This window comes from Urocitellus parryii, chromosome 8, assembly GCF_045843805.1.
Source record: "Urocitellus parryii isolate mUroPar1 chromosome 8, mUroPar1.hap1, whole genome shotgun sequence".
Taxonomy (NCBI): domain Eukaryota; kingdom Metazoa; phylum Chordata; class Mammalia; order Rodentia; family Sciuridae; genus Urocitellus; species Urocitellus parryii.
Window position 1 is genome coordinate 91,427,441 of NC_135538.1, and position 21,377 is coordinate 91,448,817.

At 31.7% G+C, this 21,377-nt stretch overlaps 1 protein-coding gene across 1 annotated transcript in view; it reads left to right on the forward strand.

The window, feature by feature from the left end:
• Positions 1-21,377, forward strand: part of Eys (EGF-like photoreceptor maintenance factor) — a 1,574,159-nt gene that overhangs the window by 951,049 nt on the left and 601,733 nt on the right. The window contains 1 exon segment of the mRNA XM_077801488.1: positions 19,509-19,659. Within this exon segment, the coding sequence (XP_077657614.1) occupies positions 19,509-19,659 (151 nt within the window).

The following is a 21,377-nucleotide window of genomic DNA, read 5'->3' on the forward strand; positions in this document are numbered from 1 at the left end:
TTTCAAATCTGTCATTAAATAGTCATGATACTCAAAGGCAGATTATGACTTCTCAACTTCTCTTTGGTAAGAATCAGTGCTTAGTGCATGTCTCTCCACTAGTTTTTCCATTATTTGCTAAATATTGTATTGGGAATTATTTCTTGGTTTTACAACATAATTTTTTAGATAATCTATACAATTTTAACTGCAACTAATAAAATCATAATATTCTGCTATATTTTACTCAAAACTTTATTAACATCTTTTCTAGATGTAATTTTCTTGCTTTGAATTTCTGTCTGCTGAATCATATTGTACTCTTTGTGTGAAAGTTCTAAAAGAATACTTTGGAACCTGTATGTATATTTCTATGTGAAAATTTTTTAAAAATTTGCATTAGCCTTAGTATGTCATTTTCCTTCAAATTCCCCATATAACTAATAGCTTTCTTTCATTGACTTCTTAGTGAAATTTATAAATGGAATATTTTATAAGACCTGTTGAGAATAATTTTACAACTTTTTTCTCCTATTTTGAATAAATTTATTCAAGAGGTAGCATCTCTGTGTCTTCAGACACTAGGTATTCCAAATTTATATCCCCAATTTAAATAAGAACTTTAACCTCTCAGTATATGCATAAACATTTTTTGTTTGTTTTTGTTGCTTTTTCCTTCCAGCAGATGGAGATTTAGGTTTACCTGACTTTGATTTATCATCAAATAACTTGTTCTGTATTTCAGCAGAGGGCTTGGGAAAGGAAGTAGTGTGAAAGTAGCCATGGCCTTATCCTTGCCTTGACTTGGAATTTCTTTCTTGGTGTTATTTTGATGGAAAGGTCTAAACCATGACCAAAGAGAAATTAAAGGAGTGGAAAACATGGGGAAGAACTGGGGAATGAAATCTGTCCATGTGCAATTATGCCATGATGAGTCCATTTTTATATATAATTACAATGCATTAATTAACATAATAATAAGAATAATATTACATAAGAGATTAGTAGAATAGGGCAGGGTAGATCAGGGGAAGGAGAAGGGGAGGGAAGCAAAGGTCCTGGGGAATGTAATTGATTAAATTATGTTATGTGATGTACAGATATAGCATAATGAATCCCCATCTATTGTGTATAATTTTTTTGCACCAAAAAGAAATTAACAAACATGAACATAGTAAATAGCAGCCATGCAAAACATAGTGAAAACTTTTATCACTAGTACTATAATAAAAAACTTTATTTTCTATGCTAGAGATCTGAATTAATTCAAAGTGACAGTGTTTCCACTGGGAAAAATTATATGGTAGAATCATTTGCTAGCACCAGGAACATCTGTTAGCATCATATACAGACAATTCTTCTCAGTTTGCTTGGCATGTTTCAAGACAGAAAGCTCATTTCTGTTCTTAACAAATGCTAATGCTGGAAATGCTCAAGAAGGTCCTAAAGCATCCATCCTCATAGGTGTAAGAGAACTTCAATTACATAGTTTTGGTTTCAAAAGCTATCTATTATTTAGAGGTCAAGAAAATGAAAGAAATAAGAAAAGGATAAATACTTGATAACAAGTGAGAGGCTAAACAAGAAAAAACGTGTGTTCTGGGGAAGAGTGGAAAAGTGTCTTAAGAAGGGGGATGTTATCTATAACATTCTAAGACTATTGAGTAAGATGGGCAATGGGAAGTGATCATTGGAATGTCAACACAGAGGGGGAAACCAGTTTGGAAAAAGCAATTTAATAAAAGCATATTGGAATCAGCAAATACAAAATGAGCAGGAAACAATTAGAGCTAATAGAAATAATTCTTAGGGATTTTTATTATAAATGGAAACCACCAATGAAGACATAGTAAGGGAAGAGTAGTCAAAGAAAACATATTTTCTTTGAAATCAATGATATTGAAGGATGCTTGTGTAATACTGGAATAATATGCTAGAGAAAAATGACAGATGAAGTGGGGAAAAGAAGGAGCACAAACTGATTCAATGACCTTTAGAAAGTAAAATATAGCTGTATTTTAGGATGCCACAGGGCAGTGACACTACTGCTGTATCTACAATTCTTTGGAAAGAGGATTTTGTCTTGTATTGTCTCTGAATTATACTTTGTCACATAAGTTTTCCTTTGATACTAAATTATTATATTAACATTTTCCTAAAGTTTTATAGAAAATTGTTTAATAGATTGAAGTTCATATTTCTCTATAGTTTATCCCCAATAAATGCACTTGGTAATATGAAAATTCATTCATTTTTTTAGCAGGTAAAGACAGTTCACTTTTTTTTCTAAAAGCTAATTATACTTTATGCTGGTAGTTAGAGACAAGATTAAAATAAAAATTACTACCTAAATAAAATTTTGAGTTTATAAAAATTCCAATGTTTCTAACTTAACATAAATATTAGAGATTTTATCAGAAGGCACAAAATGTACTTGAATAGAAAACATGTTATCATAGCAGTTGGGAGTAGTCCAGCAGGAAGAAAATAATAAATATGCATCAGGTGACTGTATTAGTTTATTTGCATTACTATAATGAAATACCTGAGGCATCTAACTTATAGTCTAAAAGGATTACTTAGCTCACAGTTTTAGTTTCAAAATTCAAGATCAAGCAGGCACCATTGACTTTCCCGCTGCTAAGTACAGTTGATATTAATCAGAATGCTATGTCAATTCACAGACTCCTAAATATGCCCTAAATTCTTACCAAATCTTAATAGTCCATAAATATCCTAGTTTGAGAGAAAAATAATTGCCCCAAGAGGGATTTATCTGTGACTCCTCCTGTTGGCAGAAATCACTAGTTTCTCTAAAAGGATAGCGCTAGACTTTTTAAACCTCAGGCTATATAAAACTTAAGTTTACTCTCCTAAAATGATATTGGTTTTCTATCTTTGTCTTCCAATAAACTTTCATCAAGATTATTTGTATATCTTTTTTAAAAAATAAAAGTTTATCAAAATGTGTATAAAAATGCATTTGAGACCTATTAGACTTTTCAAAACAAAATTACTTCTATTGGTTAGCTCTTAATCACTGTGACAAATAGCTGAGAAAAACAACTTACATACTTGTTTTGACTCATGGCTTTACAGGTTTCATTCTGTTGGCTCCATTGTTTCTCAACCTGTATTGAGGCCCTACATAGTGGGGAAAGGGAATAATGGAACAAGACCCTCACTTCATGGATGTTGGAAAGCAAGAGAAAGAGAAAGTAAGAGATTGAGGACCAGATAAAATCTCCAAGGGCACAGCCCCAAGGACTCACTCTCTTCAGCTAGGTCCTACCTCCTACAGTTTCTAACACCTCCCAATAATGTCATTGGACTATAAGTCATACAATGTACTAATTCACTGATGAAGTTAGAGGCCTCATGATCAAATCACTTTCTAAGAGCCCCATTTCTGAGCATTGCTGTATGGGGGACAACCCTTTTAACACTTGAGCCTTTGGGGAACATTCTAGATCTAAACCATAGCACTATGATAATGTACTTGTTAACTACCTTTGACAAAGACCATGCATAACTTACATTTACTTAGACTTCATTTTTTGCTTTCTCCTTCCTAAAACAAGAAAATATAGCCCCAAATAACAGCAAGAATATTTTCCAAACCCCAGTGGCCAAAGCTATTAGTAAGCTTTGTTCATTTGAAGTTATATGATCAGTGGCATTTTCTATTTGTAAACCTCCTCTTTTTAAGATCTTAACGTTTACCTAAATTCTCACAACCTACTACCTTGTAGAACTGATTCTGTGTTTCACTAGATTAAACTTCCAGATGTTTGCTCAAAGAAAAAAAGAAAAAAAAATAAACTCTCTGTTGAGCTTTCAAGATTCACATCAAAGCATAATTTTAGAGTTTCCCAATCTGTTATAGCCAAAGATATCTCAGAAATTTGCTTCTTCTGTTATCTTTCATTGGTGGATGAATATATTCCACATTCTATTTCTCATTAGAGTGTGGTGCTTACTTGCTGCAGAGGGCCTTGTCAAAGGGAGAAACTCTGTTTTAGAATAATACCTTACATCTGGATTTACATGCAACTTCTGCCCAAGCTGGAGTTGGGTCTTGCAGTTATTATATCCCAATACAAACTCAGAAACAGCACTCCTTTATGCATTTATATTATAAAAGTTATAGAAATATATTTGCCAATTTATCAAAAAATATTTAGCAACTGAGGGGTCCTCCCAGTTGTTCTTGGGCATCCTCTCTCACTTCCCAGTTTTGAGTTGATGTGTAAGGGAGATTAAGCCACCTAAATGAAACTTTATGCTTTTCCTTTCTATGCCAATGCAGTCACAATCACATCTGTGATACTTACCTTAATGTCAGTATCCTGATCTGCAGGATCAATCCTGAAGCATTATTTTTCAAACACATGGTAATGAGAAAACACTTCCATTAATCATTTATTCTTCATTTGTTCTTCCATAAAAACTTTCCTGCTCCACAGGACTGAAACAAAGAAGCAATACCCCAAATATACTTTATGGTAGAATTCAGTTAGAATTGCCTTCTTAAAAAGCATGCACATGTGTGTGTTTATAAACATTTATGCAAATATGAGCTAAGACCATGTACTTGGAATTATATTTTTCTCATTCTTAAAATAGTGCTCAAAAAATAGCTTTAAAACAATTTTGTGTAGCATGGAATCTGATTTAGTATCTCAGATGAGGAATTAGAATCCCCACTCCTCTTTTTAGTATATCAGGATGTTCCAGCACTTCCATTTTGCTATTTTAAATGGTGTTATCTTCCATGACAATTGATGAACCCTTTCTCTAAGAGTCAATTTCAGTTTAAAGAATGAAGCAGAGTTTGTGAGTCTGGCTGCATGCAACCAATAAAACAGAAAGCTAAAATTTTATAGTTGAAACCATCAATTTTCATTTCAATTTTATTGTTCATCCTTGGGTTATTTGAAAGAATGGTCATAGGTGATATTTCTGAGTCTGAAGCTGCCACAATTTGGTACCCTATAAGTATAGATATTGTAGTGATGATAGATTTAATGCTATATGGTGTTTGCCTAAACAAGTCTTCCCAGGGCAGCTTCTGGCTGACACCAAATGATGGATGGCAAAACCCAATTGCTCAGGAAAAGTTACTGCCCAGCATGTACATGCATGTGTATGTGTGTGTTTCCAATAGAACAGATATTCATCAGCAGCTCTCAAATATTATCTTTTGATTTCCATAGATTTCCTATAACTTTTCATAAGTGGAGTCTCTTAATCACATAAGGTGAAAGTTCATTGTCATTACTCAGCATCCAATATGATGGTTTTCCTTTGTATTTCACTTTTTGGCATACAGAATATGTCAAGGAAAGCAACAGAGATTAGGACTCAAGGAATAAGATCACAACCCTGGAGCCATTAGCAGTGATTTTTGAACACGTTGCTGTCCTGGTTAATTCTATGGATGCTGGTTTCTCAGCTGTAAAATGAAAATAATAATAACTGTGCTTAAACAAGATAATACAATGTGGAGCACTTACTAATGATATCTCAGTCCATTCAGACTGCTTTAACAAAAATACCATAAACTGGGCGCTTATAAACAACAAACATTTATTTCTAATAGTTCTAGAGACAGGGCAGTCCAATATCAATGCACTGCATGTTTGAAGTCCAATGAAGGTTTAGTCCCTGCTTCATAGGAGAATCTCTGTGTCTTCAGATGGTAGAAGAGGCCAACAAACACCAGGCCTCTCTTAAAGGACACTATTGTCATTCCTGGGGACTTTGCATAAATGATCTAATTACCTGCCCAAAGGCCCTACCTCTTAATTCTCTCATCTTGGCTATTAGAAGTTAAACATATGAATTTTGGAGTAATCATTCAGTCTATTGAAATACCTAATATCTGATATAATTTACTCAGGGAAAGTTTAATCCGTTTCACCCAGAATATGATATTAAATATTTGAATCACTTCATTGGAGCTGTATACCTGAGTTTCAAATACATTATATTTGTTCTTTGAACATTATTTTCCTCAGATTGTCACTCAATTTTTGCTTTGCTTCAATGGTTTTCTGCTTGATGATAATAACATCACTTCTATTATCATCTCTAGTCCATTGTTTTAGCATTCTATTCTCATGCCAGTGTTTGCCTTTAGTGGATGAAATCTGTGTTTGTTAATAGACTCTTTTTTTAAACAGTTAATCTAACTTTATCCTACAGAAACAAAAGTTATTTTGTATTTATAATACTAAAGTGTGATTATGGGGTTATCCATTTTATGACTTCTAGTTAAACAATAAATTCAGATCAACAAAATTTTCGACATTCAGACACCAAGAAGAAATATCTATATGCATAGAATAAAATGTATACATGTGTTGGATTAAATGCTCTATAAATGTCTGCTGGGTATGTTAAAATGCAGTTAGATTCTGAAGATTCTTGATTGACTTTTTGTCTGGATGATCTTTTCATTGCTGAAAGTAGAGCGTCAAAGTTTCCTACTATTTTTGTATAGAAACTTGTCTCTCCCTTTAGATCTAAATTTATTTCTTTGATAGTAATAGGTACACCAGAATTAGGTGAATGGGCATTTATAGCGATTATGTCTTCTCATGAATTGATTCCCTTATCATTATATAGTGAACTTTCTTGTCTTGTTTTACAGGTTTGTCTTAGACTCTTTTGTCTGTTATAAGCATAGCTACTTCTCCTCAGTTTTGGTTTTCCTTTGCATAAAATGTCTTTTTACTTATTTTCATATTCAGTCTCTGTGTGTTTTTATTAGTAAAATAAGTCTCTTCTTGGCATCATAAAAACATGGAGAGGAGGAATAAGTTCTATATTACAGCAAGTGACTAGAGTTCACAATAATCTATTATATATTTTGTGATGATTTAGAATAGAGTAACTTCAAACCCCAAATATCAAGAGATGACAATGAGAATAAAATTTTAATTATCTTGATTGATCGGGGCATTCTTTATCCATATGTCAAAATATCACACAGTACCATATTAACATGCACAATGAATATATGTTAATCAAAAATTTATGCAAATACTAATACACACTAAATGGGGAAGAGAAGAATGGGGAGTTCACTGGTTTAGCCAAAGTGGAATGAAAGAAGGGATGGGAATAGGAGAGACCCTACAATAAAATAGAGTTAACTTTCCTGTGTTCATATATGAATAGATGACCAGTGAAACTCCACATCATGTACAACCATAATAGGATCCTATGTTGAGCTCCATGTTATGTTAAAATACATTGTCAAAATTCACTCTACAGTCATGTATATCTATAAAGAACAAATTAAAATTTAAAATTGTTTTTAAGTAATTAAAACTTTAATATATATATAGGGAAGAGGCATAAAAGAAAAGAGTAATGTAGAAAAAAACTTAAGAGTGAGTATGGGGAGGTGGCCAATGCCTTGTTAGGGGGTTCTTCTTCCTGCTCAGGAGGATGTAAGCCATCTAAGAAATTAGAATCTAGAATAATTAGTGAAGAACCAAAGACAAAGTCAGAAAGTTACCTTCAAAAGTTGGAGTCCCTGATGGGTCCACTCATCATAGGAGCTGGAGCTAGACAATTAGAAAATGGCTCCTGTTGTTTATTTAAGGGGGTACATCAAAGGCAGGGATAAGGTTTCAGAGGTGGAGTCTTGCTTTGTGATGTCTTGCAGTCAGCAGGTTAATTGGCATCTTAGCAAGTCACACCCAACTCAGAGGGACTGTGTGGCTATAGCAGATCACCCCATCCCTGTGGGATGTGGGACCTGGCAGAGCTGAATAGGCTCACAGTGTGTCTGGGAAGTCAATCAGAAGAACTATCTACTGGAAGTTCCAAGACACCAGATTCTCCTAATCACTAGGCTGCCAAGTGCGATATAGTCCACACAGCCCATGGGTGGCTCTTAACAAATGAGTTCTAAATGAATTTCTAGCCTGGAGTGGATAGACAGACTACAATTTAACCGCAGTTTGAAAAACCAACTGTTAAGAACTGAATTACATTCTTTTCCTGAAAATTCACACTCTGAGGTCCTAAACCACAGAACCTTAGAATTTGTCTGTATCTGGAAAGAGGGCCTTTAAAGCAGAATTTAAAGTAAAATGAGTTCATATTGATGGGCCAATATGGCTGGTTTTCTTAGAAAAAGATGTGACACCAGGGCTGTGGGCACAGAAGGAAGGCACACAGGGAGACATGGTGAGAAAGCAACCATTTGCAAGCCAAGGAAAGAGACCTCAGAAGAAATTTATCTGTTGACACCTTGATATTATACTTTCAGCCTCTAGAACTGTGGGCAAATAATGTCTTTTGCTTAGGCCACCCAGTCTGTGGTGTTTTGTTATGGCAGCCTTAGCAGACTAAAACACTAAATGAAGCCAAACAAGAAGATTCACACTTACTGAGTGTCTGATTCTAGTGGCTCAAGCCTCTGAACAGGCAAGGAGAGAGTTACACCTTTTTACTACTACGGTACATATTTCATGTTATGGATACGGAAACTGGGTGCCTTAGAACAAGTATCCATACCTGTTTCTCTAATCTCATCCACCACCACCATTCTCATGCTCATGATAGGATGGTGCTCCAGCTCCCCAGGCTTTCTTTCAACACACCTCACTCACTTGCTTCCCCCAAGGAACTCTTGCACATGCTGTTGTCTCTGTCTAGTTCATTCATACCTAATTCTGCGGGACTACTGCTTCTTATTTTCAGACTTCATCTTAAATCTCACTTCCTGGGAATGTGCTCCCTAACACCTGAGATTAAATAAGTTCCTAACCCCATTAAGCATCCTGATGTTTGACACATGTCTTCCTGTCCCTTGACTTTTGAATTACAAAAGAAGGGCACCAGTGCTATTTTGTCAATCTTGTATCAACTTGGACAGGCTTGTCTGACATATTTAGAAATATTTGCTTGACAAATAAAGAGTAAATGTTCACTAGGTAATAAATTTGGAAGCTGTGACTCCAAGGGAAATCTCTGACTCCAATGCCCAGGTTTTCCCTCTTCTCTCAAAAGCATATTTATGATATTTATTTACATATATTTTGCATTGTTTTTTTGCTGTAGTCTCACTAAATACTCATCTATAATTTTTAGTGGTTCTAATTAGTTACACATAAAAGTAGAATGCATTTTGACACATCATACATAAATAAATTATAATTTTTCATTCTTCTGGTTGTACATGATGTAGAATTACACCAGTCATGTAATTATATATGCACATAGGGTAATAATGTCCAATTTATTCCATTGTCCTTCCCATATTTACATATACTTTTAATATATAAGGCTGTATTCATGTGTATACGTACATGTTCATATATAATGCGCACATACATGAATACATTTTAATGTAATTATGTCTAAATTAAGCAAATTGGGAAACAGGGAAGAGAAATATTTTAGGTCTTTCTGAAATGAAATTCAGGTGAGAAAACAGAATATATGGGGTTAAGTGTCTATGCCTCATCATCTCATACCACCCCTTAAAAAATAAAATAAAATAACCCCCCATATATCTAGTACACTAGTGTAATTCCTAATGACATTGTCCAAAGTTAACAGGTTTTATGAGTAACTGTGTAAACAAAACAATATTGAACTGAGAATATCTAAGCATACTTGAGTTTTGTAAAACTAAATCTATGACTAATCTGACTGAGCCCTAATTCCTACATTTTCATAGCAAAGTGTATTACTGTTTCAAAGTATAATGTTCTGAGCACTGCCAGAAGACCAGGTAAGTTACACACAGGAAGTCCAACAGGAACTCCCTCCATATTAATAATACCAAAAGGCAAGATGCTTAGATACAGGAATGAAAAGAGGTTAGTTCAGTTTATCAGAGGATGATTTCATTGCCCAAATAATTTTGAATTTGATTTTTGATACTTTCCCTACTTCTGTGACTAAGCAGCCTACTCTAGTATCTCCACTACTGGTGTTTTCTTGAATTATTTGGGCAGATCTCAGTACTTTACAAGAAATCACAATATTATCCAACACACTGATTGCCCATAGTATGAATAAAAGTACCAATATATAGACTTTCTTTAAGACTAACAAATTAAATTTTAAATTAATCTGCAGATAAGAAAAAATTAAGACATATTTTATATTAAAATTATAAATATTTCAACTTTTTGTTTATGATTTTGCCAAAAAAACATAAAATATAAACATGTGCTAAATTAACTTAATATATAGAGTTTTCTTGGTGTTCTTTTTCCAAAGTAGAATTTTGTCTAAGTGAAATATAACTAAATGTGGTTTAATTGCTCATAATGATGAAGATAATAAATGGATACATTGTTCTTGATTACATGTAATCAGTAATCTTGGTATTTAACAGTCTAACTCTGATTATTTTAGTATTGAGTATTGTTTTATAATTTCTAAAATATAATTATAATCATTATAATTAATGTATATCATTAACCATATCTCTGATATTTAATCTCAATCACAGATGCAAAAATGTATTTAAAAATGCACTTATTCAGTGGAAAGATCTGGAGGTCTAGCTGGGAACAGGCTTTCATAAGGTTCATGACATGATGCGGAAAAACGTTTGTCTTCCTATGGAGACAAAGAAAACAACAATGTGCCTATTCACAGTTTTTGAGAATGCATCCTAAAAGAAATGATCAACTAGAATAGTACTTACTTTAGAATTAGCCAAAGAACAGCTCAATTGCCTGATATTTTCAATGTTAAATTCAAAGCTTTTAGCTGCTCTTTGTTCAGCTGCCCATGATTGTTAGAAAATCTGATTAACGCTCAATGATTACAAATAGTTTGCTAGTACAAAGCCCCATGGACAGAGGGATGATCATATCCTTGCAGGGAGATCAGAACCAACATGTGGTCTCAGAGGAGGTGGCATCTAAGCACCCGGCAATTGTGGGTTTCCTGTCCACTAAAGGTTCACCATTTTAGAATCACATACTTAGGTTAGTATTTGGTGTATTTCTAGGAATACAGTCATTGGCATAACTAAAAGTGGGAATTTATTTTTCTAAGTCCAACAGGCTAATGCCTAAATTTTATGAAAAAATTAAAAAGATAAATCATAACTCTATCAACTAAAGGCTTTTTTAATTCATTGGGAGACAAAGAGGAACTAATAATCAATCACATAAAGAGAGAAGGCAGTGTATAGTTGCAAAACTAAATGGCACATGGACAGAGGGATGATCATATCCTTGCATATCCACTAAGGTATACATGGAAGCAAAGAACTTGCCATGTATTTATATTGTACCTTGAAAATAATGCCACAGTATGTCACTCACATCTGAAAACTAAATGGCACAATTCAGTGGTATTAGATGTTAAACTGCAAATATCAGAAATATTTAAAGTAATAAGTGTAGCTTAAGTAGTGTCTTAATTATGAGTATCACTTAGGTGGATAAAAGAAAATCTAGCAGACAGAAAGAAGATTCTGCACAGGACCTGAAGGATTGAAGCCAAGTGGAGGTCATAGGACCATGAGGACACTGACCTAAGTGTGGCATGAAATTCCTTTTTTCCAGTTGTCATGGATACAGACAATTAATTAAATAGACCCTAAATTGGAACTATGGGGGCTAGAATTGCAAATGGACAGGTCTAAACTAGTCTTCTGACAATGGTCCACCATTCAAAGTTTTAATGTGGCAAATTTCATTTATTTTATTTATTTTTCAAGGAATGGCAAGGAAAAGGAGACTTGGAGCAATTCCATGTTGCCTGTGGAAACTATCAGAATAAATATTGTGTAAATTTAGCAAGCTTACATAACAGAAATATCCACTAAACTTATTCAATTCTCTTTAAAAGATAATTTTGTAGTTGGAATTGAATATCTTCTAAGCTACCTGAATATAAAATATCCCTAGATATTGGAGGGGGGAGATTTGATCAAATAAAAATGATGTATCTGTATCCAATTCCTAAATTGATGACTATATCCTTTTTTTTCCTGTTTAAATAGGCAATTCATGGGCCTATATTGTCCCTGAAAGAGTAGAATTATTTTTACTTTTAGTAACTTCTTTGTATTTTTATGCCTGACTAAATCAATTATTCTTTCTCAAAGTAAATATGATAATCAATGAATAAGTTATGTTCAGATATTTGGGATCTATGTGAAGTTTCATTACTGTCAATTAAAATTAGTTTGGCTAAACATAATGTGGAATCAGAGCAATTTCTAAACCATGAACTTTCTATGCTCAAGAATAATCAGATGAGAGAATTGATTTCCAACATGATGGAATGTTGCCATTTGCTGCCTTATTTATTATTATTATTTACAATCTTGGCCTATTTCATCTGTCTCCTTCATTCTCCACTAAGGTATACATGGAAGCAAAGAACTTGCTGTGTATTGATATTTTACCTTGAAAATAATACCACAGTTGGTCACTCACATCTCTATGGGGTACAGCAGTTATTTGACCTTTCCTGGAATCCATCCTGAATAGCTAAACATAATGGATAGAATTTATGACATATTACACTTTTCTTCCAGGTTCTAATTAATGGAGAGAAGTTAATGATTGCTATTGCATAATACAAATGATAAATATGAACAGCCACTTAAAGTTTGGGAGAATAACAATTAAAGTATTTCAAACACCAGCGCTCCTCAAGAGAGCTCTCTATATATTTGCAATTATACAAAAAAAAAAAAAAAAAGTCCGTTCTATTCATTTGACCTTTAAAGTGCACCTGGTCTGCTGATTTAATGGAAAGCATTAAAAAGCCTTGATGGAAAACCTTTACACTGCCTGGTGTGATAGGTAAACTGTATCATCAGCAAATGCTAAACAATAATGTTGTAAGAAAGACTGTTTTCCTACGTTCAGTCAATTCCTGTTAGATTCAATCGAGCACAATCAGAACAGCATTGCTTTCAGTCTAATGAGCCTAAGGGGAAGGATATGACTGCTGTTAAAAATATGTCTTTTGAATAAAATAACAACCCTGCTTGATGAAATATTAGAACTGCATTTTCAGCAAAGAAGACCTGATTGTCTGCACTGCTATAATGGAGGCATACCTACCCTTGATCTTCTATTAACATAGCAGCAAGTTCTCTGGAATCTGGTATGAGAAAAGACAGAATGCCAGCCCTGTATTCATTTACAGTAGTTAATCCATATCAGAAATATAATAGCTATGAAAACAAGAATAACCAATGTAGAATTTTAAGTATGAAAGAAAATACCCACATTTATCCAAAGGTGAAAGCCTGCATAATTAATACAGAAATAACAGTATTTGATGAATCAAAATAATGTTATCTATGTATTAATTACATTGGCTTTCACAATGAACAGAAATTGAAATAAAGTGTTAAAAATTCATAATAAATTTCAAGTAAAAAATTCAAAGCAATATTTCTACAAGTAATTTCTCCCATAATATATCAAACTTTCCTCAATGTTCTTTGTTCTCAGAGAAAACAACAGTTCTTCTGATCATTTACCTTCATGAAAGACCACAAGTCTCTAGCTTGTAGTTCATGGTCAAAGGTCAATCACCAGATCCATTACCATTTATGCAGAAAAGTCTCTCTAAGGAACAAAATTCTGCATGGTTAGCACTAATTGAGAGAGAGACAGGTTTTGAGATGTTAAAAGGAGCTATTACCAGGTCCAGCTCCAGTTAAAAATTCAAATTCCATAAGAAGTAAACATTAATACTGCTTCAGTTATAAAATAATATGAAAAAAAATCATACATTTGATGAAATAATTATCTTGGTACTCTCAGTAGTCTAGGTACCAAAATCTGTATCAGTCAAAGTTTTGACAGAAAAATAAAACCATCAGAAGATATATATTACAAGAATTGTTGCCAAGAATGGGCTTTTGTATCTCTGGGGTCTGTCTGCATAAGTATGAAATATACAGGGCAGGCTGGCAGACTAAAAATAGGATGAGGAGTTATGCTGCATGCAAAGATGGAAAGTCTTCCTCTGGAAAGCTTCAGCTTGCTCATGAGGATTTTCAACCACTTAGATGAGGTCCACCATAACTACAGGGAGTAATATCTTTCACTTAGGGTTCACATAGATTTTACCCATATCTATAAAATGCCTTCACTTAACAGCACTTATTAGTGTTCAGCTGACTAACTTGGTCTATGGCTTAGTCAAGTTGACACAAAAAGTTAACCATCATAGTTAGTCAATTGAGAAATTTTTCTGAAGAAAATGTATAAGGAAAATATAAAATCAAGTTTTAAATTACAATAAAATAATAATAGCTCCTTCTGAGATAAATTCAGATTCTTCTGTTGCAATTTTAGTTTTTTTTAGTATTGTAAGCATTTTATGAACTATTCTCTCAAATAATTGTAATTTTACAAATATTCTATGTTCAAAATAAAAATGCTGTAATTTATTAAACACCTAATATACTTTAGACAGTATTCTGTAAACTGCTCTTACACATTGCATTGTGGTGTTTGCCACAAACGAGACCCTGTTTTAGGTATGTTTTAGTATAAGAATAACACCTCCCACAACACTGACATTATAGTATATGACCTAGTAATCTCATAAAAGAGTACAACTTGGTCAAAAAACTCAGTAAGTTGTAATTGAACCCAACTCTCATTCTCAATTTTAGACCAAGACTTTAAAATATTACCTCATTCATGTGTCTTGTAGTTTTCACCCTCAATCACAACCCCAAATCTGTATTACCCATTTATCTTCTGTCTTTCTACTATAATCATCTTCATGATGCAAGGACCAATTGAATATTTCTTAGTGAAGTCTGGATTATTTCCAACTTTATGTAATTTATGTTCTTACTGCAGAGTTTACTACACAACTTAGTACAATTGCATGTTAAATTAATACATAGCATTTTCTCATTGTTATTCTCTAAGATTTCCATAAGGTTAAGTATGGAACACACAAAAATGCAAATATTTTTATTTATGCTGAAATAAAATATTTTAATTTGTAACTTAAGGAGTATGAACACATATTTACATGTATATTTGAAAAATATGAGCAGGCATGTTTATGTTCACATATATATGTTCTGACATAAGTATATATATATATATACTTATGTCAGAACATAAAACAACTTTAATTCTAATAATGTATTTTAATCTTGATAAAAATGCCATTGAAAGATAGAAAACAATGATTCTAAATTATAAATGTATTAAAAGGCAAATGAAATACTTGAACTGTTCTTATATGAAAGGACACTGGCATGTTAAATATTAAAGTAAATTGTGCAACTACAATAATTAAAGCAGTATAACCTCAAATATCACACTGAAAGAATATAAAATACAAGTAAAAACTGTTAATATACACAAAGTCTGATTATGAAGTGATGAAGGACCTTCAAAACTATGTATAAAAATAAAATATAAGTACTTATTTCTTAGGTGGGAAAGATTTTTAATATAGAATATATTGAAAATACTAATAGAACTTATCATACAAATACAAATATAAAAAGAAAGACCATGAACTTTTCTAACACTGCCAATTAGAACAGGGTTTCCCGAATATAACTTAGCAATTTGATAATACACACTTAAAACCCCTTAAAATTTGATTTAAAAAATCCAAGACTATTTCATAAATAAATAATTAAACAAGGGTGAAATGACTTTCTAGGTGGTAATTATCTCTTAATTGTTTATAATTTTAAGAGCTTGGAACATAATATACAATACAGTGCTCACTAAAATTGTAAAATAGTCATGTAAGAGAAATTGATAAAGACCAAATAATGTTGATGTATTTATGTATTATGTATGTGTGACACACTTACATATAAGTGAATGCATGTACATCTTGACCTATATTTGTTGATACCATTTTAAAAAACAATTTACTAAAGATTCAAGTTGATTCATGCATAAATCAGATGTTAAATTTATTTTTTCTAATTTTAACATAAATAATTTATATGTCTTCTATGGTCAAGAAAAAATGTAAGAATCTATATACATTATTTTTAAATTATTCTGGAAGTTGTTATAACCAAAGACCAAATAAATGTGTTTCATATCTTAATGCATTTTATTTGATTCATGAAATAGGAGAAATGAGTTCATTAGCAAAGTGTTAGGGAATAATTATTGCTATTTTAATATCACAAAACAGTACAAACTATTTTCCAAACATTAAAATTCAGAGAATGATTGGAGCAGAAGTAGCAGTGTTTTCTTTATTTTTATCATTTAATGAATGGCTTCCTGGAAGCTATATCCTCCCTAAGATATTTTTAACAGTTAATTGTAAGGAGTAATTAACCCAGAAATCTTGCAGTTTGCTTCTAAATACAGATTCAATAACAACAAGTAGGTTCTAAAAATGTTCAAAAATTTTTCCTTCCATTTTCTTAATGTAGGAAATGTCACTAAACTTTTGAATTTTTAAAAAAGTTTCTTTATCAAAACCCAATATTTGTTACATGGCCATACTTGATTTTAGCTCTCAACTTTACATTGTGATATAAATGGAAGAAGGATGCAGAGAATCTCTGTAAACATTGTTTATAAGAAATTACATGCATCATACACATGATTTAATTATTTTATTGTACCCTTGGTACTTACTATAAAAGTGGGTGTGTATATGTAAGGGGGGCATATTTACATATATATGAACATTCCAATGAACTACAGAAATTCTAGGGTCTGAAAATATTACTAAAATTTACTATATGCTCTCCTATGCAGCTTGAGTCAATACATTTCAAAGAATTAAAAGTAAGCAGAAAATATTCTCTGAGCAAACTTGATTTAAGCTATTCTTAGAATATTTTTAAAAGCAGAAATTCATATGTATTTTTAAGTTTAGTGACACCATTCTGAATGATTCTTGAATGAACAAAACAAAATCAAAAAGAAAATTTTGAAATATTTTGAGCAGATGACAATGAAAAATAGAATATGTTGAATATATCTCAATTTATGCTTAACAGGAAATTTTCAGTCATGAGAGCATATTAGATTTTAAAACTTAGAAAGAGAAGAATAAATTAAGCTCAGAAGAAATCAAAAGTGGGAAATCATGAAGAAAAAAGAGCAAACGTAATCTCAAAGAATTTCAGGCCCAGTTGTCTGTGTACCGAATACTACCATACACAAAGGATAAATATATCATGAACGTAAAAGGACTTTCTTAAAGAAAATAAGGACAGCATAAACTTGATACCAAAATGTTATAAGAACAGTAGAAGAAATTTGAAAGTCAAGATCTTTTAACATATACAAAAACATTCCTGAAAATGTAGAAAGTCAATCCAGCCTTATACGAAAATGTCATACATCTTAAGCAAGTTAGACCTGTTCTAGGAATACATCCAAACATTCTAACACCAGTCAACTTAATTCACACCAATTAAGAAGGAAGAAAGGAGAAAAAGATGTTCAATCATCTCAATCAAAAAGCTAAACAACATAAGAGGATTTAATGTATACAATATGTAAAACATCAACATAACATCAATATTTCTGGTCCTGTGATATTGGCACTAAGTACAAATATAGACACAGAAAAGAGAAGGAAAGCCCAGGAACACACACACATATATACACATACACACATCTCTGCAGCCTAAACAGTGTTGAGAGGGCAAAAATGAAGCAGAAGAACTTACTCTACCAAGTATTAAATACTTTATTTTAGAGTAAGTGTCAAGACAATGATATATTAGTGCATGATAGAAAAACTAACCAATGGAACAGAATAGCCTAAAAACAGAGCAGATATAAATGGATTTGATTTATGATAGAAATCAGATGGCAGAATACTGGGAATGGATTTTTTTCTTTTTTTCACTCATATTACTGGATCCATAAAAAACAATTTAATATATACCTCAGATTATATAAAAATCAATTTCAGATGTGTTGTAGATTTAAGTGTCAAAACCAAAATAACCTTTCAAATATAGAGTAGATCAGAAACAAGAACAACAATAAAAGAACAATAATTAAGTAAATGATTGATGAGTTGGTATAAATTAAAATTGGTACCAGTGAAGGACACCATTATGAAAAAAATGTAATATACCAGATGAATAAAATAACTCATTTGCATTTTTTTAACCCTACAGAGAATATGTCCCAAATATAGAGCAGAGTCAATCTTTTTTATTAAAACTTCAACAGAAATTCATATATATGTACACTAAATAATATATTCAAGCATATTTATAGCAGCAAAATTTATATAATAACCCCCAAATTGGAACAATTCAAATCTATATCAACACTACAATAAGTAATTTATGAAGTATCCAGTGATGTACCTTGAAAATGAATAAACTCTTGTTGACTTCAATAACAAAAATGAGCATCAAAAATATAATGTTGAATGAAAATGGAGGTCTGTGTTTCTGAATTGGAATAAATAATAATTTTTTTTTGTCTTTTGACCAAGATAATGGTTACTTGGACATGTTCATAATATAATATTTCATAAAGTTTTTCCATTTAACCTCTTTAATATTTATATTATAATTCAATAAAAAGTTCACATAAATATATGAAAGACAGAACATCATATACTCATGGTATAGGATAACACTGGTAGGTGAATGCTGTGTCTTATAGAACATGTGTGGAAAGCATTATAATAAGTGTACCTACTTTGGAAACAGGTACATTGATTAAATGATGGATCTACCAAGGTTTTCTGTAAGACTTAGGTAGGATGCACTTTTGGTCCTTTGGGCCTTAGCATCTTTGCTGTAGTTGTTCAACTCTTGACATGAGAGCTCCCATAGATTGTAGATGAAGAAACATGTGGCTGTGTTCCAATTAAATTTTATTTACTAAGAGCGGCAGGGAAGATTTGTCCCACTGGTCATTGTTTTCTAATTTCTGCATTAAATAATTAAACTATGAATAGAGTAAATGATATTTCATATCTATATGTTAGAGTATTATAGTATTTTTCTCATCCTTTAAAAAAATGGGTGCATTGGAGTTAATTACTCTGAGAATCCTAGTTAAATCATTTTTTTATTTTATTCTTTTCAAAATTTTCACATTTTTTCTTCTTGCTATAAATTATATTTTTACAACTAATTACTCTCTGCAATATTTCTGTTTTTTTTGCTTAAAGGTATATTGTACCCTGTATAACCACATTTAAATCTGATTCGTTTTAATTTTTTTCCTTCATACAGAGAATTCAGGAATGTAATATGTAACCAACAAGACTATTATACTATAACATTCTTTTACTTACTCCTGAGAAGGATGTTTATTATCAGGAGTTACTCATTTCATTAAGTAATGGCTACAATTTGTGTTTTGCTAAAATTTAATGTTATATATAGGTATTTTAAGCATTAAGGGTTTCTAATTTAGAACAGATTAATCTACTTCTGGCTTTGTTGAGTTTTATGGTGAGATAATCTATTTACTTAAATCTTTCTTCTTCTGGTAACAGCTTCATTAATTGGCCAGACAAATGTTTATACAGTACATACTAAAACCATGAATTTCCTTCCTAAATCGTTGCAGACAAGAATTGAACCCATGTAGAGCTGAACTGACTATTCTAGGAAGGATTATAGAAAACAGCATATCTATTGATGACATGCCTGGAAAACCACTGTCAAAATCATGGTCTGTCTTTATTGGTGGATTACCAGATCTTCATGCAAAAACAAAGGTAATTTCATGGATGTTATAAAAATATTAATTATGTTATTGTTTTGAAGACAGAAAAAGGAAAACTTTAAAAATGTTTTATGATTAGTGGAGTCATCTATATGATTTTCAAAAAGAAATTTTGAGCAATTATATATATATGTATATATTTTATATATACTTGGAATATATATAAATATATCTTATCATAAAATAAATATATATCTTTTTTTCTTATCATTCCAAGTAGACTAAAAGCTTAATGTCCTTAATGAATAGAATTGTTCCAGTATCGGACTGTTTTTCCATCTTATGTCTGTAGTCTGTGTAATATCAAGTGTGTGGGTTTTTGTGCACTACTAACTCAATAATTTTCATTGGATATGTTAATGTGCTTGCTGAAAAATAAGCCAAAAATATGACTTGAGAAATGGGCTTAGTAATGTTTAAGGACTTTCTCTATAGTACTTTGTGTCCATGCCAGCCCACTCTGTAAATTTCCATTTGGATAATTAGCTTATTTTCTTTATTATTAAGTTATATTCTAGGATAAAAGCTTGCATGTTGACTTAAATGCTATTGATTATGTGGCTCCATTTTATGCTATTGCAGAGAATTGCCCTAAAAATTTAAGATTGCTAAATGTACCAATAGCTTATTACAATCATGAACTTTTTCTCTTACTAATATTTACCATTGCATTTTACATACTAGAACATACTATCTTTATGTTAGAAATTTAAAATGTTCTTAAAGTACCACAAGTAATACAAATTGATATAAGTCTACTTAACTATCATTATGATTTCTGGTATACATGAGGTAAACATTTTAAAAACAAATAGACACGAAAAACAAATTTTTCTTGTATATTTCATTTGACCCACAAACATTTAATAAAATTAGGACACTGTATCAGTAAGAATGAAGAGACTATTTTAGATTTAGATTTACTCCATTAGCAGTGCATTTATTGATCATTAAACAGACTTTGTGACTTTTTCTATAATATTAATGTATTTTATTGATTTTTGTCTGGATAAACAAATCTATAAGTCCCATAAGAGTAGAAAATGTCTGTTTTGCTTATACCAAGATAAGAAAAGTTTCTGTGACATAGTTAAAGTTTCATTTATATTCTAAGTGAAATATCCATTAAAGAATGGTAAAGATATTCTAAAATATACATAAATTAACCTTTAGCTATTTAAATTTGGATTGATTTCTTATCTTGATATTATGTATATATTTCCCAAGTAAAAAATACGTTTTCATATAGACTCTTATCATTGTAAGTATACAGTAATTAAATGCAAGTACTAAAGATTCAAGGGGGCTAATATTCTATTGGGAAGATACACAACTATTACTAATATAGTTAAGTATCTAGTCTTTTATAAATATGAATAATATAAAAAAGTAATATAGGAAAATATGTAAGAAAGTCTACTAGCCTCCCTGGGGAAGTCAGAAAGTTTGTAATTAGGTACAAATTTGAGAGAAGATCAATTCTTCCCAGCAAATAATGTGCAGGCTTGTCATTCTGGATAGAGGCAAGATCACACACTGGGCCATAATTAGTGGAGAGGTAGGTGGGGAGAAGAGGGAGAAAATAAATAAGAACTGAGCAGAAGAAGGACTTTTAAAGACAAGGTGAGTAGGAGTCAGAGCACAATTAATTCTATACAGAGTGCAAAATAGTATAGATTTATTTATATGCTAGTACCTAGGAAACCATTT